Genomic DNA, 27,396 nt, shown 5'->3' with positions numbered 1-27,396 from the left:
CTTATAACATGGTTATAAGGGAAAATAATAGCATTCTGAATACAGAATGCATAGTAAAATAGCGCTGGAGGGGTTAAAAAAATAATAATTTAACTCACCTTAGTCCACTTGATCGCGCAGCCCAGCATCTCCTTCGCTGAACAGGACCTGTGGTGACGTCACTCCGGTCATCACATGATCTTTTACCATGGTGATGGATCATGTGATGACCGGAGTGACGTCACCACCGGTCCTGTTACTGTAATGAATGCTCACCACAGGTCCTGTTCAGCAAAGGAGACAGAAGAGAAGCCAGGCTCCACGATCAAGTGGATTAAGGTGAGTTAAATTATTATTATTTTTTTTTTTAACCCCTCCAGCGCTATTTTACTATGCATTCTGTATTCAGAATGCTATTATTTTCCCTTAGAACCATGTTATAAGGGAAAATAATACAATCTACAGAACACCGATCCCAAGCCCGAACTTCTGTGAAGAAGTTTGGGTACCAAACATGCGCGATTTTTCTCACGCGAGTGCAAAACGCATCAGGAGGTGTTCCCGTAACGAACCCGCACATTTTCCCGCAACGCCGTGTGAAAGAGGCCTAACAGTCTCCGCCACAATAAACAGGGCCACCAATGGCTGACGTTTATCAATGCGTTTATGCTAGCCTTTGCTGAGAATGCATTTTTTTTTTTGCAGATCTTTGGGAAATCTAGGTAAGGGTACTTTCACACTAGCGGCACGGACCTCCAGTAGTCTGTTCCAGCGGGTGAACAGCCTGTCGGATCCGTCCTGCCGCTAGTGCACGCGTACCCCCGGACTACAGCTCCGGCCCCATTGACTATAATGGGGGCGGGGCGGAGTTCCGGCGGCAGCACACGCTGAGAGGCCACCGGAATAAAAGTACGACATGTAGTACTTTTATTCCGGCGGCCTCTCTGCGTGCGCTGCCGCCGGAACTCCGTCCTGCCCCTATTATAGTCAAAGGGGCCGGAGCGGTAGTCCGGGGGTACGCGTGCACTAGCAGCAGGACGGAACCGACAGGCTGTTCACCCGCTGGAACAGCCTGCTGGAGGTCTGTGCAGCTAGTGTGAAACTAGACTAAGTATTGTTGAACTTCAACCTTCGACCCTTGTGTTCCCTGATGGGAGATGTTTAAAGTATCTCTTAGGAAACTCTTTCCCTCTGTACATGAGGTGTATCAGATAAAAGGTCCTTCACTGCAGACTTATTAGCTCCACTCTGGTCTGCTGCTGTATGATGTGGTCCACACAGACGCCGCCGTAGGACTCAGGTAGTCACAGACAGGGTCACATGATAGAACGACGGCAATAACACTCACAGTGAGGGAGTCTCCTGCTCTACCTTTTATCTCTTGTACTTGAAGGAAAACATAAAAAATTCCCAGAGTGCTTCTATAAGAGCGCATGGATCAGCTTTGGCTTTTTTTTTTGCTGCTAAACATGGGAAGGAATAATGCAAGTCACCCGTACATACTAAATGGTAAAACACTCGGTAACACTGACATGGAAAAGGATCTAGGAATTTTAATAAACAGCAAACTAAGCTGCAAAAAACAGTGTCAGGCAGCGGCTGCCAAGGCCAATAAGATAATGGGTTGCATCAAAAGGGGCATAGATGCCCGTGATGAGAACATATTCCTACTACTTTACAAATCACTGGTCAGACCACACATGGAGTACTGTGTACAGTTCTGGGCTCCTGTAAACAAGGCAGACATAGCAGAGCTGGAGAGGGTCCAGAGGAGGGCAACTAAAGTAATAACTGGAATGGGGCAACTACAGTACCCTGAAAGATTATCAAAATTAGGGTTATTCACGTTAGAAAAAAGACGACTGAGGGGAGATCCAATTACTATGTATAAATATATCAGGGGGCAGTACAGAGATCTATCCCATCATCTATTTATCCCCAGGACTGTGACTGTGACGAGGGGACATCCTCTGCGTTTGGAGGAAAGAAGGTTTGTACACAAACATAGAAAAGGGTTCTTTACGGTAAGAGCAGTGAGACTATGGAACTCTCTGCCTGAGGAGGTGGTGATGGTGAGTACAATAAAGGAATTCAAGAGGGGCCTGGATGTATTTCTGGAGTGTAATAATATTACAGGCTATAGCTACTAGAGAGGGGTCGTTGATCCAGGGAGTTATTCTGATTGCCTGATTGGAGTCGGGAAGGAATTTTTTATTCCCCTAAAGTGAGGAAAATTGGCTTCTACCTCACAGGTTTTTTTTTGCCTTCCTCTGGATCAACTTGTAGGATGACAGGCCGAACTGGATGGACAAATGTCTTTTTTCGGCCTTATGTACTATGTTACTATAATCCCCCCCCCACCCCTCCCCATCATAAAAACCTCAAGCTTGCCTCTTTTCATCATGCATGTAAATTGTGTTTAGTTTCTTTTCAAGAGGTTTTTTTCCCTATAAAGAAGAAAAAAACACCTTTGCTATAACATCTAGATTTCGCTGCAAAAAAGCACGTAAAATATTGGATTAAACAACAAAAATGTTGACAAAAACCACATAAAAAACTATGGGTGAGATTTATCCCCCCCCCCATGCCAATTTACCGGCATAAAAAATCTAGGTGCAAGTGGTGTTTCTACGTCGCCCTTGCCACTTTCCAAAAAGTATGGGCGGAGCCATTTATCTGAAATCTACGCCAGCGACGTACTTTTAGGATGCGCTTAGTATATGACAAGGCATGCGCTTTGTCAAACATGATGTGCTTGAACGGTGTGTCACTAGAGGTGACCGCCGGGGCCAATGATTGGTCGCAGACAGGTGAGGACTGGGAACTTATAGTGACCCTGGAAAAACAAACTACAACTGGCCCTATGTTGTAGGCGGGTCCAAATTGACAGAAGGCGGGGCAACACAAGAAGGCAGGGCCAACACATTTCAGCAGGGACAAGAGAAGTAGGCGGGGCCAGCATTACTGGAGTGCAGAACAAAAGACCGCCCCAGCAGAACCAAAGACCACAGTGCAGCACAATATACTGCCCCAGCAGAACCAAATACCACAGTGTAAGACAATATACTGCCCCAGCAGAACCAAATACCACAGTGTAAGACAATATACTGCCCCAGCAGAACCAAATACCACAGTGTAAGACAATATACCGCCCCAGCAGAACCAAAGACCACAGTGCAGCACAATATACTGCCCCAGCAGAACCAAATACCACAGTGTAAGACAATATACTGCCCCAGCAGAACCAAATACCACAGTGTAAGACAATATACTGCCCCAGCAGAACCAAATACCACAGTGCAGCACAATATACCACCTCAGCAGAACCAAATACCACAATGTAAGACAATATACCGCCCCAGCAAAACCAAATACCACAGTGCAGCACAATATACCGCCCCAGCAGAACCAAATACCACAGTGCAGCACAATATACTGCCCCAGTAGAACCAAATACCACAGTGTAAGACAATATACCGCCCCAGCAGAGCCAAATACCACAGAGCAGCACAATATACCGCCCCAGCAGAACCAAATACTAGGGGTGCACCGAAATTCCGGCGGCCGAAAATGGGCCTAATCCATTTCGGCCGATATTGGTACATATCGGCAGAAAATATGGGGTTTGGGATTTGTGGGATTTGTCACCCACCAAGTAGCGGCGGGTGTATCAGCTGTGAGGGAGGCGGGATTGGGGGCCGGCATCTGCTTTTATAATGACAGCGGGGCCCGTGCAGTGACTGTATTCTACTACACGGGCCCCGGTCACTGTATAATCGTATGTCTAATAGTTAATTGTAATTGTATGTAATCACATAAGGAGCGCTGTGTATTACCGGTACTTACAACTACAAGCGCTCGCCTGCTCGGTAGGTAGCAGAGAGGAGGGAGGAGGCAGGCCGGGAGGACGGACGCTGGCAGTGTGAGTCATACGTCATGCGCCGCCCACTTTATGAATGAAGCAGGCGGCAAGGGCGCATGACGTATGACTCACAGTGCCAGCGTCCATCCTCCAGGCCTGCCTCCTCCCTCCTCTCTGCTACCTACCGAGCAGGCGAGCGCTTGTAGTTGTAAGTACCGGTAATAAACAGCGCTCCTTATGTGATTACATACAATTACAATTAACTATTAGACATAGGATTATACAGTGAGCGGGGCCCGTGTAGTAGAATACAGTCACTGCACGGGCCCCGCTGTCATTATAAAAGCAGATGCCGGCCCCCAGCGTGTATTGAGGGTCATTCACTACAGGGACACTTATGGAGGGGATCTGTGGATGACACATAGCATAAGATGCTATATATGTGTCATCCACAGATCCCCCCCATAACTGTCATACACAGATCCTCATAACAGTGCCATCCAGAGACCCCAATAAGAGCCACCCACAGATCCCCCATAAGTGTCACCCACAGATCCCCCATAAGTGTCACCCACAGATCCCCCATAAGTGTCACCCACAGATCCCCCATAAGTGTCACCCACAGATCCCCCATATGTGTCACCCACAGATCCCCCATATGTGTCACCCACAGATCCCCCATAACAGTACGTCACCCACAGATCCCCCATAACAGTGCCATCCACAGACCACAATTAGTTCAAAACCCACCAAAAGCACACCTTTTGGTTCAAAATATTTTTTTTCTTATTTTCCTCCTCAAAAACCTAGGTGCGTCTTATGGGCCGGTGCGTCTTATAGGGCGAAAAATACGGTACATAGATTCAGTAAGAATCCCCAATCCTGTGGGAAGCCATCCACCTAGATATATATTAAAATGATGATTGCCCTGATGTACAGGAGGCTAATTGTGTCTTAGCCTCCAGGAAGATAAAGCTGACTGTCACTGTACTGTAACAATTTTCGCACCCATCCGACATTTTGTTGTTTCTAAAAATAGTGCCATAAGTCTGACTAGCACTCAGACTCAAATGTAAATAAATATAATTTACAGTTTCGGTTTTCGGTCAAGGGCATCCTGAATTTTCGGTTTCGGACCAGAATTTTCATTTCGGTGCACCCCTAAAATACCACAGTGTAAGACAATATACTGCCCCAGCAGAACCAAATACCACAGTGCAGCACAATATACCGCCCCAGCAGAACCAAATACCACAGTGCAGCACAATATACTGCCCCAGCAGAACCAAATACCACAGTGCAGCACAATATACTGCCCCAGCAGAACCAAATACCACAGTGCAGCACAATATACTGCCCCAGCAGAACCAAATACCACAGAGCAGCACAATATACTGCCCCAGCAGAACCAAATACCACAGAGCAGCACAATATACCGCCCCAGCAGAACCAAATACCACAGTGCAGCACAATATACTGCCCCAGCAGAACCAAATACCACAGTGCAGCACAATATACTGCCCCAGCAGAACCAAATACCACAGTGCAGCACAATATACTGCCCCAGCAGAACCAAATACCACAGTGTAAGACAATATACCGCCCAGCAGAACCAAATACCACAGTGCAGCACAATATACTGCCCCAGCAGAACCAAATACCACAGTGCAGCACAATATACCGCCCCAGCAGAACCAAATACCACAGAGCAGCACAATATACCGCCCCAGCAGAACGAAATACCACAGTGTAAGACAATATACCGCCCCAGCAGAACCAAATACCACAGAGGAGCACAATATACTGCCCCAGCAGAACCAAATACCACAGTACAGCACAATATACTGCCCCAGCAGAACCAAATACCACAGTGCAGCACAATATACTGCCCCAGCAGAACCAAATACCACAGTGCAGCACAATATACTGCCCCAGCAGAACCAAATACCACAGTGCAGCACAATATACTGCCCCAGCAGAACCAAATACCACAGTGTAAGACAATATACCGCCCAGCAGAACCAAATACCACAGTGCAGCACAATATACTGCCCCAGCAGAACCAAATACCACAGTGCAGCACAATATACCGCCCCAGCAGAACCAAATACCACAGAGCAGCACAATATACCGCCCCAGCAGAACGAAATACCACAGTGTAAGACAATATACCGCCCCAGCAGAACCAAATACCACAGAGGAGCACAATATACTGCCCCAGCAGAACCAAATACCACAGTACAGCACAATATACTGCCCCAGCAGAACCAAATGTGCACTGAGCCTTGAGAGCTGCGGTACTATGTTGAAAACCCCCCGCGTTAGTACATAAGGCCCTGTTCACACCTCAGTGGATAACTACTTTTGGAATACGCGCAGCAGGGAACATTCCTTTCTTCTTACTATGGGGTCCTATGAGTTATATACGCGGTTGTGCCCGGGGTCTCTACCACCATAGCGCTCTCCTAGGGAGTAAAATGATTTTGGGTGGTCACCTCTGGTAAAAGTGATCGGTTGCTAAGCAACTGAGGGATAGGAGCCTGGTGACTTCTTTTTAGTGCCGATCTTGGTAGTCACCCAACTGTTTTTGGAAACAAATTATCACCAAGAAACAGCTGAGGTGACTTATAGTCGTCATGACATAAGAAGGACCTAAAGAATGATACTTTTAAGGACAAGTGCGCAATGGCGGCATTCTTAGCGCACTAGGTCACAACTCTATATAACTTTTAGGTGTGGAGATGCCTCAGTCATGGCTCAGCTGGGAACAGCAGCAAATCCTTCCTAGTATCGACTATTGCTAGAGCCGCCCGTCTACGCAGACACCTGGCAGGAGAAAAGGGCGGGAACTGCCTCTCAGGGTGTGGGACATTGGGTGTGGTCGGTCGCGTCAGCTAGAAGTGGGCGTTTCCCAAGGAGTTGAAGCGGGAGGCTCCTGTTCCGTCCTCTATTGGCTCGCCGTCTCGTTGGGCGTGTCCCCGTCGCAGTAGTGCTTAGCCATTGGTTGGCCGGGTTGAGGTGAGTGAGTAGACGCTGTGGTGGCGGAGGACGTCCACTACGCATGCGCATTCGGCGCTGATCCCAGGAGAGGAGAGGACCCCGTGGCTCTCACACACCGGAGAGACACCCCCCTCCTTCCTCTCACGTTTTACACCAGCGGCTGTCTTCTCTTGTTCTCTGCACTCTCCGGGTCCCGCCATGGTGGACTATCACATGACCGGCGGTGGTGGTGGCGGCGGCGGCGGCGGCTACATGACGCAAGATGGCAGATACATGGAGCAAGAAGACGACTGGGACCGGGACCTGCTGCTCGACCCGGCCTGGGAAAAACAGCAACGCAAGGTGAGCCCTACCTGCCTGTAGTCACCCCTGTATCCGTGTGTAGGTGAGTGGCCCGGGGGAGGGGCTCAGTCATTACCTGCACTGCTCCTCCTGGGCTGCAACCTGTGGCACTCCAACTCCTGCACTCCCTGGGGATGCTGGGAGTTGTAGTTGCACAAGAACTGGAGAGCCACAAGTTGCTGACCTGACACTTCATATGCATTCTATGTGGCCCTCCAAGGGTAACCTGTGTGCAAGATGGTGGCTGTCTGTAAGGGGATATTGTACCTTGTCACATGTACCTATGCCTATGCCTGTCACCTGTGTGTGTATATATATCCCCTCTGTATAATAGTATATATATTACACTATATGTAAATGCTTCTCAGTTCAGCCCCATGTGATAAGTTGGTTATTATACAGTCGTCTTTATAATTTAATTGCACTGAACCCCCCTGGTCGTTGCGATCCGGCATTGCCTGCATCTATAGAGTTCTTCTGCCTGCTCCAATATGTCTGCCCCACTGACAGCGCAAAGTCGGTGTCAAAATCCCATAGATTTTTGCCAGGCACTAGTCCCGACCACCTGTAACTAAAGCATAACACCCTTTCACTACTACTACAACTCCCAGCATGCTGTGACAGTCCTCCGATATTTTATGTCCTTCGCATTGGGCTACTTGAAATAATAATTGGCCTAGAAAGCTGAACTGACTCGGCTGTCATCTTTGAAAAGACCAGCAGACCATTTTTTTTTCAGTGCAGTTTTGGGGTGGATGTCTGAGGTTTCGCTGTATACATGTGACACCTCCATATGTATGTAATGGGTGGGACCGAGGGTTGGGTGACTCCCAGAGAAGTCATTCATCCGGACGTTAAATGTCACCTTACTCTGTTGATCTGTCTGCGTTCTGATTGGCTCATGGCTGCTAAGTCTTAAAGGGGTTGTCCCATTTTAACTCATCCCCTCACCACAGGATAAGGGTTAATGCATGCAACCGTATTTTCTTTCTGTGTCCGTAAGTGTTTTTTGCAGTTTTTATGCGGAGACATTCACTTCAATGGTTCCGCAAAAAAAACAGGAATTACTGACTCTGCGTCTGTTCCGGAAAAAATTAAATAATAATTGAGAATATGTCCTATTCTTGTCCATTTTGTAGACAAGGACAGGCGTTTGCATGAGCCCTAAAGGGGTATTCCCATCACAGACAATGGGGGGGGGCTATCGCTTGGATATGCCCCCATTGTCTAAGTGCGGGTCCCACCTCTGGGACCCGCACCTACAATGAGAACGGAGGGCGCTCTGCGCATGCGCAGCCGCCCTCCATTCATTTCTACGGGGCCGCCGATAGTAGCCCTCGGCTATTTCCGTCTGCCCCATAGAAATGAATGGGAGCAGGCGCTGCGTGTGCGCGGTGCGCTCCCATTCACTTCTATGGGAGCTGCGCTTGGTGACGCTAGGGAGGCTCGTCCTCGTCTGCCATTGGCAGCCCTTCCATAGAAATCAATGGAGTAGAAGTAGAACCCAAAAAGTTAGGCAGCAACAATTGTGTCCATACCAGAGATGAGCAGAGGACATGAGCCCTCGGGGATGGTTGTAGCCCTAAAACGTAATGTAATTACCGTATGTTGCCTTCATGTCTAATGCTCCTGGAAAATAGCTTCTTACAAGTGAGAGCCAAGAAACTAAGCAAAAGGAAGACCCAACCCCGGAGGAGGTTTCCATTGGGGTTGATGGTCTACATGTCCTTTGTATGGAGACTTGCTGAGGCCACCCGTGGAGAAGGGAGGAACCTGTGATGATTTCACAACTCTTGTTTGCTCCTTCTCCATGCTGTGATCTCTGCAGCCTTTGCCCCCGTGGTTCAGATCTAGCTCTCGGGGCCACACGAGGACCCTTATGTTCACTTATTGCTATTGGACAAGCTTCCCTTCGAGGCCACACAAGCTGCTCCCTGGTCTGTGGTGTGGAGGGGGCGAACCTGTTGGGTGTCACAATGTACTTGAGGGTGTGGTGAGAGATCAGTGAGAGTCACGCGTATAAAATTCGCCTATATTGCCGCTTTAACAGTGCGGTGGGGCTGATCGCCTAATCCCATGGTGGGAGTCGGCCATTGTTGCCAAGCTGTCAGTTGTCGGGCTGGGCTCGGAGATGAGCGTGCGGGCTGGGCAGCGTGAAAACATGGGGTAGTTAGGGTGGTAATGGTTTTTAACCCAAGATCTAACTAGCCTATGCAATGATAATCTGGATTACATGGCGACAGGCCAGGGCTTAGAAGTTTGGGAAGAGACCTCCTCCGTTGGCTGTACTGGGGAAGCCGCTTTTGTACGGGTGACAGGGGAAAGGTAAATGTCCACGGGGTTATTTTCGGCTGTATAAACAGGACTTGTGACTGCGTCTTCTGTGTTTATTTTATTCTGATGAATAACTCCTTTTAATGGCGTGGTCCCGGTCGGGGCCAGCCGTGCAATGCATGCACAATCGGGAGGCTTTTCTTCCCAGTGCTGAACGGTTTTAGTGTGTCCAAACCTGTAAGTGAAACCAGTGACCTATTAACAGAGCGCCTGGAAATCTTTCATGTTTGTGCTTTAAATCCCCCCGCAGCGGGCACAGTCCTCCTCCTGTCTGAAAGACCTCTTTATGGGGGGCTCTCCCTGTGAAGCAGAGTTGCCTTTTTGTGGCAGACAATGGCCACCGATGAGAAGGGCGCTCAGTGTTCACATGCTGGCCGGACCTGAATTCTCACGTTATTATTATTATTTTTTTTAAGGTTTCTGTCCTCATGGATTAGTAACATACGGGATCGTCTGTGCCTCTGGGATAAAGGCCTGAGATCACTTTCCAGGGCCTCCTGGAAGACTTTAACCCCGAACGTGCTGCTGCACACCTGTTCTTCTCTCACATCCGGAACTGACAAATAGCTGGAGACAGTCCACCATGAGAACTTTGATGGAGAGTCACTTTAAAAGTTAGGGTATAGTCACACGACGGAGGTATATTTTTCACTACGCAGATCCGAAGATGACGACTACGTCTTCTGATTTCTGCCGTGGTTTGCAGGGTGAACTGCCCAGGGTATGCAGAAAGATTAGTCCTGTTGTCAATCAAGGAGGCCCGGCCCTGCATTTTCTGGCCATTTAATAGGTCACGTGCCACTTATTTCTGTGGTGGAAAAAATGGCGGTAAACCATGCCGGAATATTCCTACATAGGTGAAAGGGTTGCAGAAACTCATTCATTTAGTGGTGGGATACGTGCAGATATCCACGTGAAACGATTTTCTAGAAGTGGTGACCTCCGTCCTTTGGATTTGTCCGGCTGTAGGCTAGAAGGTGTTGTAATTATCATCCAATTGCAATGGGACATCACGGGTTTAGTCCTGCAGGCACACGACATGGCGGGTCTATCATCTGACCATAGACTAATAGTGGCATGGTGCCCCCATGGAGCCCGGGCCTGAAAGTGTCAGTCTTTGCATGTTTGTTTGATAACTCCCATAGGAAGCCCTGTATGTACTGTGCAGCGGTTGACAATGGGTGACAGATGTCCCTTCCTCCTATAGGAGGGCATGTTTTGTAAGTCAGATCATAGACCTTCTTAACCCATATTCTTATGGAGGGGCGCCGCAGTGTCCTCTGCACATGGCACTGGTGAGCCGGGCACTTGTACTTTTAACCTTCTAGCTCTTTAATCATTAACAGGTTTCATCAAGGCCCTGTCAGTAGGGAATAGGTAAACGAGTGGTTCTTTTGCCAACTTGTGCTAGCAGAAATGGTTTAACTCTTGACTAGGGTTGTCCCGATACCACTTTTTTAGGACCGAGTACAAGTACCGATACTTTTTTTCAAGTAGTCACCGATACCGAATACCGATACTTTTTTTAAATGTCATGTGACCGTTTTGGGGGATCTGTGGATCTGTGGATGACGCACTGTCATGTGGGGGATCTGTGGATGGCACTGTTATGGGGATCTGTGGATGGCACTGTTATGGGGGATCTGTGGATGGCACTGTTATGGGGGATCTGTGGATGGCACTGTTATGGGGGATCTGTGGATGGCACTGTTATGGGGGATCTGTGGATGGCACTGTTATGGGGGATCTGTGGATGGCGCTGTTATGGGGATCTGTGGATGGTGCTGTTATGGGGGATCTGTGGATGGCACTGTTATGGGGATCTGTGGATGGCACTGTTATGGGGGATCTGTGGATGGCACTGTTATGGGGGATCTGTGGATGGCACTGTTATGGGGGATCTGTGGATGGCACTGTTATGGGGGATCTGTGGATGGCACTGTTATGGGGGATCTGTGGATGGCACTGTTATGGGGGATCTGTGGATGGCACTGTTATGGGGATCTGTGGATGGCATTGTTATGGGGGATCTGTGATGGCACTGTTATGGGGATCTGTGGATGGCACTGTTATGGGGATCTGTGGATGGCACTGTTATGGGGGATCTGTGGATGGTACTGCTATGGGTGGGATATCTGTGGATGGCATTGTTATGGGGTGGGGGGATCTGAGGATGGCATTGTTATTTGGTGGGGGATCTGTGGATGGTGCTGTTATGGGGAGGATCTGTGGCTGACACTGCTATATGTCATCCACAGATCCCCCTCATAACAGTGTCCCCCAATACACCGGGCCCCGCCGCTCACCGAAGTATTTATAAACGTGAATCCTTATCCTGTTGTTAAGTTGAACTAACGCTGCCCTCTCCCATGTTCCCATGTCCCCCTGTATCCCCACAGCACTTACTTAAGCTTCCATAGCAGGCAGAGCAGACTGCAGCAGTAACGTCACTCACTGACGTCGCGCGCCTGCTCCGCCTGCTTCACTCATAAAGTGGGCGGAGCAGGCGCTCTACGTCAGTGAGTGACGTTACTGCTGCCGTCTGCTCTGCCTGCTATGGAAGCTTAAGTAAGTGCTGTGGGGATACAGGGGGGACATGGGAACATGGGAGAGGGCAGCGTTAGTTCAACTTAACAACAGGATAAGGATTCACGTTTATAAATACTTCGGTGAGCGGCGGGGCCCCGCCCATAGTTACGCCCATAGTATTCTATTTATGTATCGGGGCGGGGTATCGGCGGCTGAGTACCGCCGAGAAAACTCGGAATCGGGTCCCGATACCGATACTAGGTATCCGGTATCGGGACAACCCTACTCTTGACCAACACGACAGACGATGCCGGTGTTTGCTTTGGCCTCATATGCAGCTATGTTTCCCCTTCTTTCATGTGACCCATTTATGAATACATAATGGTCACTTGATAAGTTAGGATGTAGTACGAGTCATCTGGCTGTATAAAAAAAAATAATAAAGGCCTCATGCACACGACCGTATCTGCAAATATGGTTGCGCATGAGTTCTGTCTTTTTGCGGAACGGACATACGGATGCGGAAAGCCACAAGGATCATCCGTATGTCCATTCCGCAAAAAGGTAGACTATGGCCGCTTTCAGACGAGTGAGTTGCATATCCTGGACTGCGGCAGCTCCCGTCCTGACTGACTGGGTCGCATAGCATTTCTATTGATTTATGATGGTATGTAACCCTTAGGCCTCTTTCACACGGGGCGTTGCGGAAAAATGGGCGGGTGCGTTGCGGAACACCCGCGATTTACCGCGCGAGTGCAAAAATTAGATAATGCGATTTGCCACTCGGTGAGAAAAAATCGCGCGGGTTTAGGTACCCGAACATCTTCACAGAAGTTCGGGCTTGGGAACGGTGATCTGAAACTAGTATTATTTTCCTTATAACATGGTTATAAGGAAAAATCGCATTCTGATAGAGAATGCATAGTAAAACAGGGGCTGGAGGGGGTTAAAAAAAATAAAAATCATTTAACCTCACCTTAATCCACTTGCTCGCATTGCCGGGCATCTCCGTCTGACTCTTTTACAGATATAGGACCTGTGGAGAGCATAAACATAGTTTAAGGACCTGGGATGACGTCACTCTGGTCATCACATGGTACGTCACATGATCTTTTACCATGGTGAATCACGAGCGAGCAAGTGGATAAAGGTGAGTTAAATGACTTTTTTTTTTTTTTAACCCCTCCAGCCCTGTTTACTTAGCATCTGTATTCAGAATGCTATTATTTTCCCTTATAACATGTTATAAGGGAAAATAATAAGGTTCGGGTCTCCATCCCGATCGTCTCCTAGCAACCGTGTGTGAAAATCGCACCGCATCCGCACTTGCTTGCGGATGCTTGCGATTTTCACGCAACCCCATTCATTTCTATGGGGCCCTGCGTTACGTGAAAAACGCACAAAGAGGAGCATGCTGCGATTTTCCACGCAACGCAAAAGTGATGCGTGAAAATCACCGCTCGTGTGCACAGCCCCATAGAAATGAATGGGGCAGTATTCAGTGCGGGTGCAATGCGTTCACCTCCCGCATCGCATCCGCGCGGAATACTCGCTCGGTGAAAGGGGCCTTACAGTTCTGGAATGTATTGTATAGTGCTGTCCAATACATTCCAGACCTTCTAAGGTTACATAGCGTCATAAATCAATATAATGCTATGCAACCCCGTCAGTCCTGGGAGGTCAGGATGGAGCTGCCGCATACTCGTGCTGGGAGTGTATAGTGTGCAACTCGCTCTTACTAAAAGCAGCCTGTGTCAACAAAATGCGCCGCTGACCATTAAAAAAAACCACAATCTACGGCCACTGATATGGTGCTGAAGGCCTGTGAGAGTCAATTATCGGGACCGAGCATTCATAGGAACGCTAATTGGAAATAATTGGCCGTATACTCGCACAGCAGTCATGCAAGCCTCATTATCGGCAGCACAATAATGTAATCAGGGGTGTTCTGATTATTATCAGTAGTTGTTCTTCCACATTCGCATTGGCCTGTGTAATAGACCGGTATATCACCCTACCTGAATATCGTGCACTGTAATAGGGCCCTCACCTACTATTCAGTGATAGGGGGAGATGTTGAGATCGTACCAAGCCTATTAATAGGGTTACTTCGAAATGTGGGGATGCGCTACAACAGGGAGTTGGGTTTATTCAGTAGTTTCTGCTGCCGTAAAATCTACTTTTCATCTGTCTGTTTACACTGCGTGAATAATCAAGCATCTTACTCAGCGACTCTATGTAAATCGGGTCTAGTGTTAGGATTGGGCTCCATGGTCACCTTAGGTTACACAGCCTGTCTTTCTAGGTACACAAAAACATTAACATAATTGGAATTTTTGCAAGTCTCTTAAACCCCCTCCCTTGGGGATCATACAGGTTGCTCTCAGGCCTTAGGTGCAGGTCTTTCCATTATACCTGATCTCTGTGTGACAGCCTCTGCTCTTGGGTTTTGGTCGTGTTGGTATCGCTGCTCAGCTCCATAGAAGTTTAATAAGACTGACTGCAATACCAATCACAGCCACTAGGTACAATTTGTACGGCACTGTGCTTGGTGAGCAGCCAGAAGGTCGCGGCGCTCATAGGATCTCTGGTGCCTTCTCAAACAGCTGATCGGCGGGGGTCCCAGGTGTTGTGCCCCCAACAATCAGATACTGATGACCTGTCCTGAGGATAGGTCATCATTATCAAAATATTGGAAAACTGGTGGGGGTCCCAGCAGTAGGGCCTAAATTGTTATCTCCTATTCTGTGGATAGGGGATAATGGGAAACTACTGGAATACCTCTTTAAAAATACTATAAGGCAGCAAATGCTTCCCTGTCTGTTAAAAGCATGTGTGCCCCCTGCCCGTATTGCTTACATGGGATTTCGGACCGTGCCTCTGCACATGTTCTCTTTTTATTTTTTGCAGTGCGGACTGAATCTTGCGGATCGCAGATTCATTGCATCCACAAAGAGCGGGCACACAGCCGGTGCCCATGCACTGTGGGCCGCTATTTGTGGCCCCCACTGGCAGCTGCTGGGAGAGATTCCACATGGTGCCCAGAGAGGTTGTCCGTTTTTAGCCCTGTTGTACAGATCACGCATTAAAGGTTAAGATCCTTCATTTGTGAGAGCGTTTTATCTCCAGGGACTTTCTATGAGAGAGCTGATTATAGGCCCCTGTATTCCCAAGGGTGAGGTAGTCTGGTTTTGTAGCATTTTTCTTGTCAGGGTTACTGGGAGTACTGTGGCTCGTTCCCCATGAAAACACCCTAGGGAGGGTAACCAGTATCCTAAGAAATATCGCTGCTCCGGAAAGTTGCTTGCTCATAATGTGTCTTTTGTGTTTCTCCTATTGGCAGCTATAATAATCTGAAACATCTGTGAGGCAGGGCTGAGGTGTGTACACAGGACCCGGCGGGCCCTGTCGGTCAGAAGCTTGCAGTCTAAAAAGTGAGGCCTCCCGCTGGCGTACGAGCTTCTATTGAGCCCCCTTTATTGAGGAAGGTGTTTCGGTGCCAGGACTTAATTTACTGCTGCAAAAGGCCAAGTCTGCCTGTGGTTTTCGGCTGGGGTCGGGTTCCCTCGGTTGCTGGACAGGATCTCAGCTATGCACTTTTTTAAACAGTCAAGCAGAAAATGTGTGCGCCCTTTGCGTTGTTTTCCCAGATATCCGCGCCGTGCCAGTAAAGATGCATTTTCCATTTTCTATTCTAGATCCGAAGGCTCGGCTGTCTTATCACTATAATTAGCATTTCCCAGGCTGCATGCAGAAGGGGGGGGGGATAAGGAGCGTCTTGCGGGCCCCGCGCCCCCAGACCCTGCTGCCATAAAAACCTGGCCCAACTTGTGGCTGGATACGTGCCAGCCAAGAGACACAAGATGAATTTAGGCTCTGTATTGTGTTAATAGCCCAGGCTGGAGACAGCAGCATGGGGGGGGGGGGGGGGGGGCATTGCTCGGACTAGCGTAACAAGGGCATTCCTAACTACCGTTCACATACACAAAACAGCAACGGCTATGCAAGTTATGTGCACTCATTGAATGCACCAGCTAGCGTTTCCCAGGGAATGTCTGACAGATTACAACGCCTTCTTGGCCTGCCAGGTCCACCAGATTTACCACCAATCAACATTGGCGGGGGGGCGCGTGGCGTCTTGTGCCCAGGCGGGGGGGTCCCCGTGGCGTCTTGTGCCTGGGGGGGGGGGGGGGGGCGGCCGTGAGGCGTCTTATATCCTCTTGTCTTCAGCAGTGGCAGGGCCCTCAGAGATTGAACTCCCACCTAATTTATTTTAGGACAATTGGCCAACATTAGAGAGAATTTTTTTAATTTTTTTTTTCCCCCCTCCAGTCACTGGCACTGCCCTGGTCTGTCGGCCGTGCCTGGTATCGCAGCTTAGTCCTATTCCCTTGAATGCTGCAATTCTAGTCACAGGTCAGGGACAAAACAAGGTGGATTGTGAGAAGACCCTTTTAGAACCTGCACTGCGGATCAGTTTACGCTGCAGATTTTTGGAAACTTTTGTGGTTGATGGTGACCGCTAGTTCTGTAATACACTGTGGATTTACAGTATGCCTATCTGCGTGGACCTACCCTTACTATGCCTATCACGGTGCACTTGGCAGAGTTACTTGGTCGTCATGTGTCCTTTACATTGTGACCGTTGCCTCCTTATTTATACTGCTTTGCTTTGTGTCTGAGAGCCATGAGCGAGATCTGTGCCAGGCTGTTGGTGAATGTGGTCAGCCAGTGATTGCAGGGGTGGGAGTGTAAAGTCTGTACGGCTCACCAGCCTCGCCCTATTATACGTGTGGCAACATTTCTATAAGACTTGGTGCCTCCAGAAGATTATAGGAAAGTATGTGTAATGACTATTGCTGTAAAGTGAAACTCAAATGTCACGTATATTAGGAAGGTAGACGGACTGGGATGTGATAATTGAAAGAACAGAACCTGGTTCATATGCGACTTGTAAAGTTACGGACACATGGCGTGGCGGCCATACAAGCAACAAGGGGGGTCATATTAACCGATTATTTGTGGTGGTTGTAAAAGGGCTATTCCGGTTTCAATAGAAGGGTGAAATCACATCAATTTCATGCCAAATCTGCATGTGGATTTTGGTGCAGAAATGCATGGAAATTCACGCAGATTTTCAACAAGTCTACCCGCAGGTAGCCCGAAGGTACGGCCACGCATAATTTTATTTTTGGTTAATATTTTTAGGCAGATCTGCAGCCAAAGCCGGAAGTGGATCCACCAGGTAGAAGTATAAATCCTGCCTTTTATATTTTCACTTTTGGCTTTGGTGAAAAATCCTACAGGCCTCAAAACCTCCTCCAAAAAGCAGTGTGTGGCCGTACCCTAACACCGCCTTTAGAGACGACGAGTCCTGATGGTTTCAGGTTAAGCTGCTTTGCATTGAATGGTAACAGGTAGGACGAGCTCAGCCAGTCAGTCTTTTGTGTCTCTCTATGCCGAGCAATTACAAATTTCTTGGCGGTTTACTTAGAGGAATAGCAGATTTCCATGTTTGGTAAACTCTGTCCCAGGAGCGCATGTTTTCTTCTAAAATATCGGCTGTGCGGGCACCTCTGCAAGGCAGCAGTTTTGTAAGAGGAAATGTAGAAACTACTGACTTTCCTGCGTCCCCTGCCTTGTCCCCCATATGTTAGTTTGCATGGCTGTAGTAAAACTTTGTGCAGCCCTGCACAGGCCATAAAATGAGTTTTAATCCCATTAGAGAGGAGGGGGGCAGGGAAGAGAGCGTCTCGCCAGCCTGGGGCCGGGCACACCGGCAAGCAATGAATGCACAAGTAGCACATCACAGCGCGCTCTTTCCAGGGTGTGTCAAGCAGGGGAGTAGTCCCGGTGGCTTGCTCGCTCTCACTTGTATGTTAAATTTCATTCCTGACCCTTCTGATTTTTCAATGCATGTGCAAAAAAAAAAAACAGCCGTCAGTCAGTGTTTTCAGTCTCTTTTATTTCTGGAGTGGGCGGACCACCGTATGATGTCAGACCCCCGCTTGCAGTGTTTATAGGGGGAGTTTGTGTACTCGCCGGCTTTTGTGGGTCATAAAATGCTCTTTGCTTTGATGTCCCGCACACAGAAACTTTTAATAAAATTAAAATGCGTCCTGCGCCCCTCCCTCAGATCACCTTACACTCACTTCATGTGAAAGATAGCTTGCTGTCTCTCCCCACAAATTGCGATTTAAGCGGTTTTCAATTTGCAGCGATGGAATGTGCGTTTTTGTTTTTTCCATCATCAGGACGTCCATTGCCGGTTCACATTTGCAAAATGTGCAAAAAAAAGGCAACCGCAAGCATCAAGTGGAGCTCCAATCTAAAAAGGATGGATATAGCAATATTAGCTGCTGTCTCCTGACAAGAAATTATCCAGCCCTCTTTTCTCGTATCGCAACGTTAGGGCTTATTACTTAGTCATGCAGTATTAAAGGTGCCCTAAACCTTCACGAAAGGTGCAGTGGAGCTTCTCGGATGGCACCCCACCTTGCGCCTGTGTCAACTCTGCTCTTGCAGCCTGCAGATCCACAGAAAATATATAGGAACCTTACTCCGTATGCTGCAAAAGCAGTGCAGAGCGTCGCTGCAACTTCCATGATTTGCGCGGTGAGCGTTCCTGTGACCGAAATCAGAACATGCATCTTTCAGGTGACATAACGCTGAATTAAAGATCCCATAGGGTGACATTAAACAGTAAGCTTTGAAATTGCTGCACAAAAGGCGTAAGAATGCAGACGTGGTGGATTCTATCATGGAAGTCTGCCCTCTGAGTTGGGGAGGAATTGAGATCTCGGCTGTGGATTCTGTGGCGGGTGCAGTGGGGTTATATGCATGACAAACTGCAAAAATCTGAGGCTGCACGTACCCCCAAGAGGCCTTTGCCAAATTAGAATTTGAGAGGGCAGCTTCCATTACTGTCGTTTCAGTCTCCAATGTGACCCGCTCAGTGACTGTCGTCTTTAGATTTTACTACAGTTCTCCAAAATCTGTATTTTTAATTTTTTTTTGCCAAAAACATGAAGTGCACCCAGTCCAAAAAGGTCATTTTGCCATGAACCGTGACCACTGATGAACAGCGTTTATTGCATAAATACAGTGAAAGGCACCCGTAGGGTTAGGACGCCAGTGCCATGTGATCTTAAATGGTAGCCGTTGTCAATGCCTTGGTCTCCTCGGTCGTGCTCGCTTAACGAGGGGGGGAGGATTTTGCCGCAGAGAAATGGCAGACAATATAGTGCACGAGATGGCATCAGAGGGGCGCATGCCGTCCAGAGCAGGAGTATATCCAAATTAGACAGAGCTCAATTTCAGATATAAGGTTTTTCTGGACTCAAAGGCCCTTTCTTCAGGAGATGGAGACTATGAATAAAGTGCAGTAACAAAGGTAGCACAAAGGGGGGATTTTATCATATCCCCCCCATAGCACCTAAATTTCAGTACAAGTGGTACTTCTGCACCGTCCTCTCCACTCTTTGCAAAGGGGGCATAGCGGAGTGTGTGCCGGCCATGGGCCCTGGCACATTTATGCCAGTTCTATGCCGGCTCTTTAGGTGCATGGACTTCCAATGAGTTTGGCCCATGTGTGCTGCTTGGCCCCCTCACCACCACATCTGCAGCAGCCTGGCAACTGGATATTGATGCGCATGCGCCCTGCAGGTGCATTGGCTGATTGATATTAACTAAAATTCAGTTTTATGTTAGAGCAAGCAGTCCCTATGTGTCAAGAGAAGGAACTGATAGTACTCAGACATATCGGAGAACTGGGTGACGTAGGAGACTTTCTGCTAAGTATTGAACGGTCGGGTGCACCGTGGGGAATACATATTCTGTGTGGGCCTTGCTGGGATTACTAAGTGGCAGAACATGCAGGGGGGGCATGTAATGCAATGAATACAAATATCTGGGTAAATGCATAACTGCAAGGGAGATCCTCAGGGGTCTTAGACATAAATATGAAGAATATACATAAAAATACGTAGTGTGAAGCTTATACAGAAATACCCAGTGAGTAATAGACTCGCTCATCATCCCCACACTGGGGAGGCCCCCGATGTAGCATGAATATATTAGTGGCATGTCACCAACTTAAGGGCTCATGCACATGAACGTGCCATGCATTTCTGTAAATCGAGGTCCCCATCCGTGTGGCTGACGCTGATGGATGCAGACCCATTCAACTTTAATAAATAGAACATGTGTGTGGTGTTTTTTTTTTTTTTTTTTTGTTTTTTTTTTGTTTTTTTAGGTTTGCACCTCTAAATAGTGTATAAAATGTGGAGAAGCAAAAAACATAAAATTGTAGATAAGGGCTCTTTCACGCTTGCGTTGTCCGGATCCGTCGTGCAGGTGCCCGTCGGATCCGTAACAACGCAAGTGAACTGAAAGCATTTGAAGACGGATCTGTCTTCAAAATGCATTCAGTGTCACTATGGCACACAGGACGCTATTAAAGTCCTGGCTGCCATAGTAGTAGTGGGGATCGGGGGAGCAGTATACTTACTGTCCGTGCGGCTCCCGGGGCGCTCCAGAATGACGTCAGAGCGCCCCATGCGCATGGATGACGTGATCCATGTGATCACGTGATCCATGCGCGTGGGGCGCCCTGACGTCACTCTGGAGCGCCCGGGGAGCCGCACGGACGGTAAGTATACTGCTCCCCCGCTCCCCACTACACTTTACCATTGCAAACAGGACTTTAGCGTCCTGGGAGCCATAGTAACCATTCAGAAAAAGCTAAACGTCGGATCCGGTAATGCGCCGAAACGACGTTTAGCTTAAGGCCGGATCCGGATTAATGCCTTTCAATGGGCATTAATTCCGGATCCGGCCTTGCGGCAAGTGTTCAGGATTTTTGACCGGAGCAAAAAGCGCAGCATGCTGCAGTATTTTCTCCGGCCAAAAAACGTTCCGTTCCGGAACTGAAGACATCCTGATGCATCCTGAACGGATTTCTCTCCATTCAGAATGCATTAGGATAATCCTGATCAGGATTCTTCCGGCATAGAGCCCCGACGACGGAACTCTATGCCGGAAGAAAAGAACAACGCAGGTGTGAAAGAGCCCTTAGTTCCTGATAAATATTTCAGTGTGCAGTGTGGCGCTGGCATTATCCCATCCGTATTAGCGCTGTTTTGTGGTTAATCTAAGATAGGTCTGCAAGATTGTCAATTGCTAGTACATATGGACAGAACTCGGGACTCCCATGGCGAGCCACATGTGGCTCCCAGGCCAGTGGTTAGGGACCGCTGCTCTAAGGACTGTTTCGCCCATTATGGATAGAGGAAATTTTAAACTTTCCTTGTTCACGTTATATTGGATACTAATGAGATGTGGACGTGTCCTGTGGAAGAGGTCAGGTGTGGGTCTGCACAGCGTGTTTGGACAAACTGTGGACCCCTTGTGAGCAGGTGGTGGTCTGCTGTACCTCTTAGTACACAGCAGCCTGTGCATTATACTGGTATGACGTTGCATCCTCCTGCTGGTTATGCCTGTCAATATAAAATGGTTCCTGAATATAAAATAGGGTGGATTCTGCTTTCTCAATGCCGTCCTCGCTCTTTTTACCAAGTAAGGACATGTCTGTGCTCCCGGGCCTCTCCCCTTGTGAGACAGGTAATGTGACTTTTTTATTTTTCCTTGTTCTCATCTCCTCACGCTTTGTGTATATTTGACCTTCTTAAAGCGGATCCGTATGGCATTTACATGGCGGGATCAGCTCATCTGTCCTCTGGTCTAGAATGTGTAGAATGTGAGTCTGTGGTAGAACAGGACGGTAGATATCGCTGCGCACCGCCAGCCGTGGCGTCATGCTGCTATCTCTCACATGGCGCTATGCCGTCCCCGCTATACCGGTAGTATAAAAATAATAGCCGCAAGACTGATCTGATAACTCTGCAGGCAAAGTACTGATTCCCATCAGCTTCCTTGAGACTGGCGCTGCCAATTTAAGGGCCCATAACGGCAGCATCACTTATGCCATCCTCTGGTAGGGGCACACCTCAGCTGTAACATTGTGTACCCGCTGAGCTTTACGCTTATGGGAACCATATGGATGATGGTGGTGACACTTTAAGGGCACAACCTCGTGGGCAGATTTTCTGCAGTGGATAGTCCACAAATCTGGTGCACAATCCGGATGTGTTGCGTGTGGACTTTGCTTCTCATGCGACACAGAATTCACGCTATACATTGCAGAACGTGGTCAGACCCATAACTGCAGTCCGTCGGGATACCTAGAATTCGTGCAATGCTGTATTCCCCAACTCCAGTCCTCAGGGCCCACCTGCCGGTCAGGATTTAAGAATATCCCACAGAATGAAGTCCTGATAACGTGGACACCAATTATGCCACCTAAGGAGGTCCTGAAAACATGACCGCCAGATGGTCCTTGAGGGCTGGAGCTGAGGAGCGCTGCTGCAGCCTACAACACATTGATATGGAAAAGCAGATTCAGAATTAGTTGTTGTTTCCTCTGGAAACTATCAGCAGGGTAAGTGGTCATAGAATGTGCCGAGGTATAAGGGGAGCTGCAGGGCTGTCAGTAAGGCCTCTTCCACACGTCAGTAAATCGCATACATGTGCTGCCCATGATCACCACACGTATCCATTGACTTTAATGTGTCTATTCACATGTCGTGTTTTTTAATGGACTGTGCGTCTTTATAATTTATGCACTTTATATAGCAGTGCTTTACAGACATTAGCATCGCACGGTCGCCCAATGGGGCTCACAATCTAAGATCCCTATCAGTATGTCTTTGGAGTGCGGAAAGAAACCGGAGAACCCAGAGTAAACCCTCACTAAGGGCTCGTTCACACAAACGTGTGAAGCCAATGCCCGTGCTGTGGACCGCAAATTGCTGTCCGCAATGCACGGGCACCAACTGTGGGGCAGCCGCATGGGGATCGCAGACCCATTCACTTGAATGGGTCAGAGATTCTTCCATTCCGCAAAAATTCCTTTTTGTGGTGCAGAAGCACGGAACCTCAGAAAGCACTCCGTAGTATTCTGTTCCACATCTCCGCATTTGCGGACCCATTGAAATTAATGTGTCCGTATCCATAATGCGGAATGGCCACGGAATGGTGCCGGTGTATTGCGGATACGCAAATTTGGTCCTCAATACGGCACGGGCATCACACGTTTGTGTGAACAAGCCCTAACACGGGGAGAACATACAAACTCCATGCTAATTTTGTCCTTGGTCGGATTTGAACCCAGGACCCCAGCGTTAACCTCTGAGCCATCATCATACACCGGAAGCACGCCCTATGTTTGTCCGCGATTATGGTTCCCCTTATGCGCTTTATAGTGTATAGGTCTGTGAAAACCACGGATACACCCGGACCAAACGCTGATCCTTCACTGACATCTTCTTGGATGAACGACCGACCATCTTGTCATCATGGACGTGTAAGAGAGGCCTAAGGCTGCAGGGGAAGGTGATTGACACCTTTTAATGACACACCGGGGACTGAAGTTGATCTGTCATGGGCCACACAGGGACGTGATATTCAGTTCCGTCATATATTCCGCCCTGACCCTGCCCAGTGCACTTATCCTTTATATCTGGAATATCTGCATCACATTTGCCACAGGGGGCAATCCAATTTGCAAAATGACCGAACATCCTGTGCAGGCAATTGAGTTTGCATGACTTGCGGTCACGTCTATAAAGCACTCTGCCATAACTTGTGCCGTAATTGGGACATGCACCCCCCCCCTCACCCACCCAGTGTTGGGAAGTTGGAATGTGTAATAAAGGCAGGATTGTGGCAGCGTGGAGTAAAGGAGCTTTGTGTGCACTCGGCGGCGGCTTTCAGTACAGTCCAATTAGTGTGTGATTTGGGGGAGTGGGGACGTTTCTCCAGGCCGCGCACCTCCCCTGTACTGTGTTCTGCATCACATCTCCTGGTGTAATGCAAAATGACTGCAGTAAATGTGCCAGAAGCGGCGTGCAAAAAAAAGTGCTTTCCCATGAGGTGATGTCGGGGCCCGCAGAGCGTCGTCACACGTTGTGCATGGAGCCGGCGTAGACTCGGCGGTTCAGGTCTGTGTTTGCAGGTCTGGACTTGCAGATATTTCAGGTTGTGGCTGTTTCTCCTCATGTGGAAAAGACCTGTATGGAGGGTTGGGCTAGGGATCTGCACCCAGGTGCCAGTCGGGGTGGTGATGCAAACACTGGCACCGAGGAGCCGCTCTGCACACAGGCTAATTCTGGGATACTCCGGAGCACTTTTGCAATGCAGATCACATAGGTGGCTTCAGTTGTACTCTGTTGGCCAGTGAGATGCGTGGCCTTTGTCTTGGCCTTTTAGTAATCATGCAAATGCCCCCCCCCCCCCCCCCCCCCTCCCATCCTGTCTCATAGGGGGCTGCCTGTGATCCGGAAGTCAGAGCTTCCTTGCTTTAAGTCTCGGATAAACACTCTGATTGCTTTCAACGGCCCCTGTCAGCAGCTTGTCGCCTGCCAATTTTTTTTTTTAAGTATCTGATCTTGGCTTTGCCTGTGCATTGGACCTGTGTGTCCCACAGAAGTTTTCTGGCCTGATGAGCGGTCCTTGCTTCGTTCTTTGAAAGTGCTTTTTAATTTATTATTTAAAAAAATAATATATATGATTAATTTGACTCCTGAACGTCGGCTCTGCCTTGTCAGGCAGATTTGCAATTCAGATATTTGGAAAACCTGAGTGACCACCTCTGTAATAGTAGCCATCTCGGTGGTCGCCCACATTTTCCTACAGAAGGTAACCTAAACGCTGACTGCTGGGTGCACTTCCCACAGGTGCACTGCTGCCTCACTATCGCCACTGAGAAACTTTCAGGTTGGACAACCAAAATTCGCTTCAGAGTTCTCGCCCTATTCGTAGTCGTAAAGGATAAGGGGGAACTATTAAATCGGTAAGGGTCCATCTGAGAGTGGGGCCCCCCGAATAAATGAATTTGCAGGTCTAGCGTTCACACTGCTGCTCCGTTTATCTTTACGAGACTGCCATTGCAGTCTCAAAGAGATGTATGGAGCGACCGTGCACTTGACTGACTTGCCTCTGTTTCGGGGGTCCCAAGGGTCCCACCTATCTAATGATTCTCCGCTATCCTGTGGATTTTTATTCCCCTGTTTTTATCACTTGTGGGTGTGATGGTCGGGTTCTGTATCTTGAGAAGACTCTGAATATTTCACACTCTGCTGTGCAGATCATCCCAAATATTCCATGGTCTTGTACAGCTTAGGGGGGGCCGACTAATGTGTCCTGACAGGTAGACTGTCCTTGTGGCTAGATATGTCCTCCTCCTTGGGCGGACAGTTACAAGGAGACTCCAAAGTGCTGCACCTGCCATTTGCCCCGTCTCTGCAGAGCTCCTGCCATCCGAGCTGTTCACATGAAAGGTCTGACCGGAAGGCGTCCCGGCAGCTTTGTGCATCCTCAGCCATGTTTGGGCTGCGAGTGACTCCTGCTTCCTACAGATACTGCCCTCCTCGCTCACATTTCCTGGAGCAGCTGCTTAATAGGATTTGTCCAGTAGGATCAGGCTGTGGGAATTCTCCTCATTCTTCATCCTTATTAGGCATTTGCAAACTTTTGAATTTTAGGTTGAGGAAATTCTTTCTCACACTGCCGCCCCCCCCATATCCCGGCTGCCCCCTCCATATTATTCTCGCACACGTGTATGTGATATCATGCCTCGCTCGGTCCTCCCCTAGGATGAATGTTGGTTTTGAACCTGCCACTAAAGGGACGAGGGTCACAGATATTTCTAAAAAAAAAAAAAACCTCCTGTGCTGCAGCCCCAAATACGGCAAGTCCTGAGTGCGCTCGCAGTGCCTAAACTTAGCGGCCCTGGAATTTCAGCGGATTTAGACAGGATTGTTTTACATGAAGTCTGGAAAGAATGAAGCGATGATGGCCTGTGCACCCGTGAAGATGCCCGCTCTACAAGGGCGCAGCATATATGTGTATTGTATGAAACTTGGTTCTCGGTGCCTTGTCTTTAGGGGTCACTGGCATTCATTGGCTTCAATCCGTCTGTGATGGCATGCTGTCCCTAATGACATCACGCTGCAGTCACATGATGTCATTACTAAAGACTCTAAATGATAAGCCTATAGGACATCCAACAACAGAGAAACTGATTCTATTAAAGGGCATCTGTCAGCAGATTTGTCCCTATGACACTGGCTGACCTGTTACATGTGCACTTGGCAGCTGAAGTTCTGTGTTGGTCCCATGTTCATATGTGCGTGCACTACTGAGAAAAATGATGTTTTAGTATATGCAACTGGGGCGTTACCATTACACCGAGAGGCTCTGCTCTTCCTGCAACTGCCATGCACTTTCCACATTGATGGGGTCAGGCCATGAAATTGCCATCACTGCCTGACCCTGTCAAAGTGCAGAGGGGGCAGCAGGTCCAGAGAGCAGAGCCTCTAGGTGTAACGGCAACGCCCCCATTGCTCCTAGAGGCTCATTTGCATGTATTTTAGATATAAAGACATCATGCAGAGTGGTGTATACTGGGGCACATCAGGGACATTTTATAAATCCCTGCACACCTGTTCAAATACTGCAGCGTGCAGGGAGGGAGGGAGGTGAGCCCGGTGAGGCTCGCTGTCTCCACGCTCTCTTGCTTCTGGGCGATGACTGACATGTCCGTCATCGTCCAGCGGCGGTAGAACGTGGGGGCAGCGAGCCTCACTGGCTCCTCTCCCCCAGGTACGGCATGCTAGTACTAGAACAGTACTGACTGCCAGCGCCCAGAAGTGACAGCATAGTAAAGTGGACCTGTCACCGCTCCTGTCATGTCCTGTGTAGTAATAACAATTGTGGAACATTTATTCTTCTGACTCTATTATGTTCCTTTTATTATTCCTACTACATGTATATGAATCGCCAACTGGTAATTACCAGTTAGGAGGGCCTCCCTGCACAGACTGCCACTTGATTTGACAATATCAGACTGTGCACGGACACCCAGTTAACAATCTATTCATAAACTTTTAGTAGGAATAATGGAGGAATGGAACAACTTAAAATCATAATGGATCTCTAGTTACTAAAACGGCGCTAATCGGGAGAGGTGAGAGCTCCACGGTAAGAATGGCGGTGCTAGATATGATTGCCAACTATTGGTTGACTGACTTAGTTGGAGACTTGTCACATTAGACCAGATCACATAGTTCGAGTCAGCCGTGCCGGTGCCAAGGATTTCTCAAGAACTAGATGCACCACCGTGTGCGTTCGACAAAGGATAGAACATGTCTTATTCTTAGCTGCAAAAGCGGACCACGTGCCCATTGAAGTCAGTGGGTTCCCTAAAATAATGGATGCAACAGACGCCACAC

The 27,396-nt window shown here is 48.5% G+C and overlaps 1 protein-coding gene across 1 annotated transcript in view; it reads left to right on the top strand.

Moving 5' to 3' along the window:
* The first annotated feature begins 7,039 nt into the window (after positions 1 to 7,039).
* The window catches only part of ACTN4 (actinin alpha 4), a 46,947-nt gene continuing 26,590 nt past the window's right edge, over positions 7,040 to 27,396 (top strand). The window contains exon 1 of the mRNA XM_040406501.1: positions 7,040 to 7,183. Within this exon, the coding sequence (XP_040262435.1) occupies positions 7,040 to 7,183 (144 nt within the window). The remainder of the gene's footprint in view (positions 7,184 to 27,396) is intronic.

Source organism: Bufo bufo, chromosome 8, assembly GCF_905171765.1.
Source record: "Bufo bufo chromosome 8, aBufBuf1.1, whole genome shotgun sequence".
Taxonomy (NCBI): Eukaryota; Metazoa; Chordata; class Amphibia; order Anura; family Bufonidae; genus Bufo; species Bufo bufo.
Note: the sequence above shows the minus strand (reverse complement) of the source record. Positions and strands in the feature narration are given on the sequence as shown.